Source organism: Sinocyclocheilus rhinocerous, unplaced genomic scaffold, assembly GCF_001515625.1.
Source record: "Sinocyclocheilus rhinocerous isolate Xijiao unplaced genomic scaffold, SAMN03320098_v1.1 scaffold1554, whole genome shotgun sequence".
In the NCBI taxonomy this organism is placed as follows: Eukaryota; Metazoa; Chordata; class Actinopteri; order Cypriniformes; family Cyprinidae; genus Sinocyclocheilus; species Sinocyclocheilus rhinocerous.
Window position 1 is genome coordinate 131,064 of NW_015641022.1, and position 10,107 is coordinate 141,170.

Consider the following 10,107-nt stretch of genomic DNA (forward strand, 5'->3'; position numbering starts at 1 on the left):
TTTTTATAGACAGTTACTTCCTTAAGTTGACAATTTAATGTGCTGTATTATTTTGTTCATTGCGCCCTCCTGTGGCATCGGGAGACAAGCCAAAAGTTTAACCTATTTAATCTGCATATAAAACATTAGAAATGAGATATTTGTTTAATTTTTATTTTGTTTTTGACTGTTACAACAAAAAAATATTTGTTGTTTGTCTCAATAATTATTAGTTAATTTAAAAATACAGTGGTTAAATTAAGTCATTATAATCCATATTTATGTCCTGGATGACTGGATGCATCGAATGCCTCGTTTATAATGGGTTTTAATGTTTTTGTCACGTCACTCCAGCCGGACAGGGCATCACAATATGGTAAGGGAAGTAACATTTCCGTCACACGCTTGAGGTATTCGGCCAATCACAACGCACTGGATAGCTGGCCAATCAGAGCACACCTCGCTTTTTCAGACCGATGAGCTTTGTAAAAATCGATGCGTTTCAGAAAGGCGGGGCATAGAGGAGAAACAATAATGTACAGTTTGTGGAAAATAATGTTTTTTTTTTTACCTAAAATTGCATAAACACATTTCATTACACCAAATACACAAAATAATGTTCTTTTTTAGCAACATCATATGACCCCTTTAAGAAAAAAAAACATTTTCCCTGAAAGATTGAGTCAGAATAGTTTGCAAGAGTCCCATTTATTCACCTGTTAGCAACCGCTTTTTTCAGGACAAGTTAAAAGCTTAAAAAAAAAAGTCACAAATTGGGTATTTAGGGCCCTATGATTTCTGTGATTCCATGAATTTTAAGGAATAACACAGTTTTTCTTCCATGCTCTCATTTTAACTGCACTTTGTTTGATTATTTAAAAAAAAAAAGGAATTATTAAATATTCATTTGGTTGCATTTTGAAAAAAAAAATTAATTGTTAAAGTTTTGTCTTCATTTAATTACCATCATTTTTAATAATAAACCATTGCGCCCTATTATTTTTTAAATCAGTTGATTAGACATGCTTTTTGATTCTTAAAATTCAATTAAACCTAATGTACAGTTTGTGGAAAATAATGTTTTTTTTTTTACCTTAAATTGCATAAACACATTTCATTACACCCATGAATTCCATGAATTTTAAGGAATAACACAGTTTTTCTTCCATGCTCTCATTTTAACTGCACTTTGTTTGATTATTTAAAAAAAAAAAGGAATTATTAAATATTCATTTGGTTGCATTTTGAAAAAAAAAATTAATTGTTAAAGTTTTGTCTTCATTTAATTACCATCATTTTTAATAATAAACCATTGCGCCCTATTATTTTTTAAATCAGTTGATTAGACATGCTTTTTGATTCTTAAAATTCAATTAAACCTTTAGAATCCAAAACCCTTTAAACGGTAAACATGAAATTTGAGAAAAATAAAGCTGAATTTGGTGAAAAATAAAACAGATTTCATAGGGCTCTAAAAAATTAAGTTTTATTGTTTTTTAATAAATTGCTGTTAAATTGTATTAATTTCATGATTTAAGTTATTTAGACATGCTTTTTCGATTACTACAATTTAAAATAAGGAAAAAAACGGAATCCAAAAAAATGGAAAAGTAAAAAAAAAAAAAGGAATCCAGAAAAATTAAAACAGAAAAAAAATATAATTTTTGCCTTCATTATGATAGGACAGTAGCTTGACAGGAAGCAAAGTGGGAGAGAGAGAGGGGAATGAGTTCGGGAAAGGTCCATGAGCCGGGACTCGAATTCAGGACGCCCGAAGTGCAACAGCGCTGTATGTCTAGTTATTTATGATGTATTTTATATCATAGAATAAAATGTGAAAATATCTTGAGCTTGTGTTAACCACAGACCTTATTTCAAGCATTTAACCAAAAAGCCATTCATAAAAGCCATTGACTTTGGCATGATGAAACTGGTTGTTTTCAGGTTTTAGGATTTCTGTAGCATTCCTGCAGCACTCTATACCGATTTAAATGAAAAACCAGTACAAAATTTTCAACCAGTTGATTTTTAAATACCATCCATTGATGTCAAGCCTGGTACAGTGTGTCTAGATTCAAACACACATTTAAAATGAAAGCTGTGGCTTTGTTGGTTTCCTGAGATTTCAGTGTGTTTCTCACACAAAGTTACTATATGGATAGAGAAGACAAATAAAGCTCACATATCCATATTGATTACTTTTTATGATACTTTTATGGTGCTTTTTGAGCTTAACAGTCGTAGTCACTAAACTGTAGTTGAATGGACGAGCGTAAAATGCTTCATTTTGAGTTCCATGGATACAATAACAGCACATGGGTTTGGTCTGACATGATGGAGAGTAAATAATGACAGAATTTTGATTCTGTTCCTTTGAAGAGCTCACGATGCGGCGGTTCTCGTCTCCGTTCCTCCCTTCCATCAAGGCTTCCCACGCTTCTGTCTTCGATTTTCCATTTCTTTGTGCAGATTGTGAGGAATAGAGTTTGTTTGGATATTGAATATTTGTTGGCGAGTGCGATCTGTCGTGTCTGTGGTTTCCTGAGGCAGCGCTGCTGTCATTGGCCTCCAGACTGAGCTGTCATTGTGAGGCTTGACGGGCAATGGGTGACTGCAGTCGCTGTGGGAACTCTGTCCTTGGGAAACACCGGGAGCATGTGAGCTCAGCAGACCTCCGGCTTTGCTGTGGTGCCACAGTGAGGTTTCTAGCCAATGGGATCGAGGCAGCCCTGAGCGTGCTATAAATAGCCTGACGGGCTGCGGGGCAGTGTCAGAGCTAGTCTCACTGCTAAATGGACAAAGTGTATTGCTGGGGTTTGATGGATGCCACGCTCTTGCCGTGACACCTTGCTGATGATAGGGAGAGGAGAAGCGATTGGGTTTTTCTGCAGTTTCTCATTTAGCTGCACACTGCAGAGATATGGTGAAAGAGATGTGCAGTCAAAAGATTTATTTGTCAAACACATTTTCATTATTTTGTCATTGTTGTTGGATGGTCTAGCCATGCAGGAGGCTGTTTGCTGGTTGTCTTATGAAAGCATTAACACATGCAAATTCTTGTTGCATATGTAGATTTAATTGCTTCATCTATTTTTATATTTTATTCTGATTATCGAGTTATCTGTCAATTATATTTATATTTATGTATTTATATATTATCTGCTTATTTCTTTGAATGAATCAAACAGTAGATAGATCTATACATAAGATAGATCTATAATACTATATAATCTGATGTATTTATTTCTTTATATCTTTGTATTATATATTTATTTGTAAAATGTATTAAATAGTTATTTGAATCTACGCAAAATATGTATTTATATTATATAAATTCTTGTACCATATGTAAATTCAATGGCATATTCAATTGAGATTACATAGTTCCAAAGTAATCTCTCAAATGTTTATTTTATTTTTTTTCATTTATTTGCTGATAATTTCTTTGAATTAACTTTGTATTAACCAAGTATGTACTGTAGACACACACAATAACATTTTTGAATTCTTTATATCTTGATTTCAATTTATTTATATAAATAAAACAAAAACAAATAATTATTATATTATAATTAGATTTATATATATATATATATATATATATATATATTTCTGTATTTATAAACATTTAAATTAAACTTTTAATGCATTTAAATAATCATTATTATAATGAATAACATTTACTTATAGATTTTTTTTATAATTAAAATAAAATACATTTAAATAACATTTAATTTAATGATTTGTATTATATAATTCATAAAATTTACTTTTCAGTTTATGTATTAGCAATACATCACATAAAAAGTAGGCTACACTATTGTCGCAATGCATTGACCAAACACCACTTTTCCGTTAAGAGGCAATATTGATTTCCAGGGGCATTTTTTTACCTTTGTATTTACACAGACTGTTTAATGCTGCTCAGGTGTATTTATTTGCAAAAAAACAAAAACAAAAAAAAAACCTTATTCCAATTAGCTTATAAATTAAAGAAACAGGAACTCATTCGAGGGTGAATCTGCAGTATCATGACAAAATTGTTGATTACTGCTCTTGATTTTTTAATAATGATTATTAACGATGATTAATAGAAAGTATTTTTGTGAGGAAAAAGCATGTCATCCTTGAGATCGGTTTGGGCCATCGCTAATTTCTGGTCTTAAACAACCCAGATGTGATGTGAAATGGTGGTTAGACCTGTGCATATTGATGAGGTGAGGTAGATGTCATGGTTTGAAAAGCTCCGGTTAGAAATGTCAGAGCTTTGCCTGATGAGGAAGAGTCTGTGGTTCGGTAGACGTGCACTCCGCTTTAGCGTCGTCATGTCCTCCAGCCCCGCTCTGCCAAGTGACAGACTCCCATGACTCATCGCTGCTGATCTCTCAGAATCTGCAGAAAGAGACGTGGAACATGAGAGGAGAGACTTATATAACCAAAAAGAGGAGTACTGAGACTTGAGTCGCTTTGGATAAAAGTGTCTACTTAAAGGGGTCATATGATGCGATTTCAATTTTTCCTTTATCTTTGGAGTGTTACAAGCTCTTGGTACATAAAGAAGATCTGTAAAGTTGCAAAGACTAAAGTCTCAAATCCAAAGAGATATTCTTTATAAAAGTTCAGAGTCAGCCACGCCTACCTAAAACGGCTCGTTCTAACACGCCCCCACATACCTACGTCGCTCTGTGGGAAGATTTGCATAACGCCGCCCAAATGTTCACGCAAAGAAAGAAGGCGTAACTTTTATTCTCGCTGTAGTATTGTTGTTTCCGCCGCCGCCGACATGTTGTGGAGACGCTGTGTGTTTGCGTTGTGAAAGCGAAACTACTTTGTTTGGTCTTCCAAAAGAGAGCAGCATCGTTTGACCCCTTTAAGTAACTGCTTACTTACAGACCAGCTGTGAGCTTTATTAAACCCTGTGCCAGTGTTAATGTGATTTAACTGACCAGAATCACCGAGATCCACTCAACATCCAAGCATCAGCTGTGTATAACGGCTCTGATATTACCCATCATCACAAGCCAGTAATGGATGGGACTGCTGCTGAGCTGGATAACTGCAGAAGTGGAAATGCAGTTAAAGGGAAATGTTAGATGAAATGGCTGCATTTACAGAGCACAGTGTGAGAGAGATTACCAGCATCTTTAAACGCTCATTTTAGTCAGGGAGCTGTTGAGGTGATTGCTTATGTCAGTTTCATCTGGAAAAAAAGTGGAATGTTGCTTTTTTGCTACACAACAAGACATCGATAAGCACATTCAGAAACGTTGTTCTTGTATGATGTCGGTATTTCCAACAATTGCATCTGGTTATTAGTGATACGGCTTTGGTGTAGTCATGTATATCATGAGTCAATGTGAAATGCTGTTTTCATCTTATTTTAGAACCATAATCTGATTGGTAAAACTGTAAAAAAAAAAAAAAAAAAAAAAAGGTTTAAAGAAGAAATGCATGTACACTACTGTTCAAAGAAAGAAGTCTCTTATGCTCACCAAGGCTATATTTATTTGATTAAAAATACAGTAAAAACAGTACTGTTGTGAAATAGTATTTCAGTTTAAAATAGCTGCTTTTTTATTGTAATACATTTTAAAATGTAATTTATTCTTTTGATGCAAAGCTGAATTTTCAGCATCATTACTCCAGTCTTCAGCGTCACATGATTCTTCAGAAATCACTCTAATATGCTGATTTGCTGCTCAATAAACATTTCTAATTATTGTCAATGTCGAAAACAGTTATTTTTACACTTTAATTATACTTTACTGTCACTTTTAATGTATCCTTGCTGAAAGTTTAAGTTCCGTTCCAATGAAAAAGTCTTAATGACCCTGAACGTTTGAACAATAGTGTTATGTATTTTTTATTTATAATTTTTATTTTTCATTTACTCAACACTTTTTAATGATATTTTGTGTATATATTTTAAATAACATGCACAAGAATCTAACACAGTAAGAACAGGATAATGTAAATAAAATAAAGTAAATAAGTAAAAAAAATGTAATGATGACTTTAAGATAGTTGAAATCAAGGTCCACTGTATTCGCTTGAATAATGTTTATGTGTGTGTTCCCCCCCTCTTTAGCATCAGCAGGACCTCCTGGCCCTGAAACATCAGCAGGAGCTCCTGGAACACCAGCGGAAGTTAGAGCGCCATCGTCAGGAACAGGAGCTGGAGAAACAGCAGCGGGAACAGAAACTCCAATTACTCAAAAACAAAGAACGCGGCCAAGAGAGTGAGTGAAAGACTAATTACCTGACTGAAACACATAAAGGTCTTTGATTTATTAGGCTAATCAGCACTGTGGCATGAACGTCTCTCTTGGTGTTATAATCGCTTTTCATAACCAGAATTAAAAACGTTCAGCCTGAACTAGTCAAAAAGCGCAAATTGTTGTCAAAGCCATGGACTAGAGGTTAGACAATGTATTGCACCGCTCATGTAGATGATATGAGTTTGAGTCTGGCTCACATCACTCCCTTCTAACCACCTGTTTTCCTTCTAAATTTGGTTGTCAGTTCACCTTTTAGTGTTTAATCCTGTTCTGTACACACACAGTTCAGTAATTTACGGGAGTGACAACTGCATTCTATAACTGAATTGACTCCAGAAAAATTCGGGAAAAAAAAACATCAAATAAGAACAAGCCCATAATAAACTCAAATCCAAATGCATTATCTTGAAAATAAGCTGCTGCGCCTGCCTAATTTATTAACTCCATAAACTGGTACGTTTTATGAGCTAAGCCCAAACAACAAGACAAAAGATGCTTAATTTGCATTGCTTATAATAAGTGGACATGGCAACCCTTTCAAGACTGTGCTCTGCAAAGTAGCCTTCCAAACATAAACAAAACATGATAGCTGTGTCGACACTGACCATAATGAGGTCTGCTCGCTGTAATATTAATTAAAAAAATTTTTTCGCCAAAACCAGTAGTCTGATAGCTTATAAGATTATTAAGTTTGTAGCACACACTTTAATATTTGGTGTTTCAGGCATGAGCAAGATTAACAACGCATGCACTAGTTGTGTATATTTTCTCAGAAAGTGTATACTTATCTAAGATGTTCCTGGCATTGCAGTACAGCCAGTCTATTTTTATCCGTCACTGTTGTCGTTTACACTGCGGTCACCTGTTGCCTGCGAGGAGCGTGTGTTGTCTGGCGGCACAGATGTGTACGTACACCAGCGACGGCCTCTGGGGACATGTTTACAGATGATAGGAAAGGTGGTAATTGAAGGAAAAGCTGTGAGAATTCATCCATCTGATGTGTTTCTTTCAGAGAGGGAATAATAGTGAGATAAAAGACATCTTTGTTTAACCGTCACAGTCTCAGTGGAATTGGAATAGAGAGTTTGCTCTCTGGTTAAGACCAGATAAAGGGATCTGAAGAGATATCTGAACCTAGTCGGGCTGCAGTGGAAGAGCTGTTTATCGACACCAGAAAACAAGTGCCAGCCTTTGTATTCGTGATCAATTGGGCACTCTTCGATCTTCTCTGTCTCAGACTATTAAGAGTTTTTTAAGACCATTTAGAAGACAAAATTACAGCACTGCAAATTACAGGGTTTAGAACTGGCGAAGAATTTGACAGGCACAATGCATAAAACCCCTTCCCAAGGCTTATAGAGAAATCTAGCGGTATAACACAGCTAGAGGTTTGTGATTTCCCTGAACTGTGGGCTCTGATCGACAGGTGCTGTGGCGAGCACTGAGGTGAAGATGAGGTTACAGGAGTTCGTCCTCAACAAGAAGAAAGCTCTGGCCCAGAGGAGCCTCAACCACTGCCTGCCCAACGACCCTCGCTACTGGTACGGGTGAGTATCGCAGCCTGCTCGGTGCTGATGTTTCAGAAAGGACATCTTACAGGTCCCGTTTACATCTGGCTTTGACAAAGCAGTCAACTGAGACAGAATTGCATGCAGTTTACACTTAGTATTAACATGCAACTTTATGCTTTTGTGAAGTTAATAAATATATGGTATATTTCTATGTATGTCTATAATGAACATCATTATAAAATAATAAAAATAATATATAAATAATACAATAAACATTTCAAATTAATGAAAAGCCAAATGGAAATTAGAGAAATGAATGTAATAAAAAGGTATATAATTTATAATTAATTAATTTAATTTAATAATTTATGCATTTAGCAGACGCTAAAGCGACTTACAGTGCATTCAGACGATACATTTTTTACCAGTATGTGTGTTCCCTGGGAATTGAACCCACGACCTTTTGCGCTGCTAATGCAATGCTCTACCACTATAGTGTAGTTTATTTTATAGCTAGTTTATTTTATTTTATCCCTGTAAGAAAGAGATTAATTTGCTGTTTTGTGTTGTGTTGTTTTGTTTTGGTTTGGTTTTGCATATTTGTGACAGATAGTGTGGGTCAGCTGCACCGATCACAAAAAATCTAATTATTTTGTTCTTTTTAATTAATTTATTTGTTTATTTATTTTTTTAATGAGCTTTGATTTTATTTTATTTTATGTTATTATTTTTTATTTTCTCCAAATGATGAGCACGGTGGCTATGTTTACATGCACAATTTTTGGTTCAATCGGACTGATTTCATTCCGATTGATGAATCTGAATGTAGTGTTTACATGAACGCTAAATAAAGTGATCGGGTTGATGTGCAAAGCTTCAAATGTCACAAGCTTCAAATCGGAATTGATTTTTTTTTACATGCGCACACTGCACAAATATAGAGTTTCTCACTGTTTGCACATAACCACTCTCCTGCACGGTTTCTTTATTTGTTTTTAACAGCAGAATTAAAGGTGCAATAGGTGATTGTCTTCAGAAAATTTTTTTGTTATGCAAGGACACGCATTTATACAACACTTTATTCAAAAGGAAAAACTGCGTCATATACGTCATTACGCTATTTCTGCATCATTGCACATACGCAGTATGTTTCAGAGTTCAATCCGATTGAGTGTTTGCATGCACTCTCAATCGTATTAGAAAAGGAATAAACCACCCGCTTCAATCCGATAGAAATTTCATTCCGATCGAGCTCAATCGGATCGATTAAGGTGTTTACATGAAGGCTTTTCAGTCCGATTGAGCCGTCAATCCGATTACAAACGGATTATTTGGTTGCATGTAAACGTAGCCACTGATTCATTGACAAGTGAGTATTTGGTGTTCACTGCTATCTTAGATGCTTCAGGACAGATTAGCATTTACACTATGAATACAGTGTCGACACAAGTGTTTTAACTACCTCTGAATGTGGTTTGAGTGATCGAATACTGAGGTGGTTTTGGACATGTTTACACCTGTATTTAGCACTGCAGATCAAAACGGAGCTAAAGAAACACATGCTACACAAAATCGATGCCAAACTTCAGAGTGTAGTTTAGTTCTTCACTTGCAGCAGTTTTTTTACATTTTTACCAAAGTAAAAAACCATATTACGTAAGTTTCTACTTTGATTGATTGACAGTTTTGTTTCTCCCTTCACCACACAAAGTAGCTAGCAGTAGTAGTGTATCTTTATATTTGAATGCATAAAATGAAATTTATGATGACAAAGCTGAATTTATTGAATTTGTAAATATTTTTTGTATATATTAGTTAAATAATATATATTGTTTAATATATATTATTTTATTTGTTTACTACTTTATATTATATTTATTTGTAATATATTTGTTTAATAGTACTTTAAATCTAATAATAATATATATTCATATTATATACATTCTTGTTACATATGTAAATTCAATTGCTTTATCTACAACTACCTGCAAATACCAATGTTTCGGATAATCAAGTAATGTCTTAAAATCATTTGCTATTTATTTATCTGCTGATTGTTTCTTTGAATTAGTTTAGGGAAAAAAACATTCACTTTTGTAGGGCTGTCAAATCGATTAATCACAATTAATCGCATCCAAAATAAAAGTTTGTTTACATAATATATAAAGAAATTTTAAAAATTGGGGCTGTCAAATCGATTAATCGCATCCAAAATAAAAGTGTGTTTACATATAATGTGTGTGTATTTATTTGTATATATAAATAAACACGCATACATGTATATATTTAAGAAATATTTACAAGTGTGTGCGTGTGTGTGTATATATATATATATATAT

The 10,107-nt window shown here is 34.1% G+C and overlaps 1 protein-coding gene across 1 annotated transcript in view; it reads left to right on the forward strand.

Annotated features, from left to right (window-relative positions):
- LOC107754005 (histone deacetylase 4-like) overlaps positions 1 to 10,107 on the forward strand; it is a 117,756-nt gene that overhangs the window by 17,564 nt on the left and 90,085 nt on the right. Inside the window, exons 3-4 of the mRNA XM_016570306.1 lie at positions 6,068 to 6,218; positions 7,684 to 7,804. Coding sequence (XP_016425792.1) covers positions 6,068 to 6,218; positions 7,684 to 7,804 — 272 coding nt within the window. The remainder of the gene's footprint in view (positions 1 to 6,067; positions 6,219 to 7,683; positions 7,805 to 10,107) is intronic.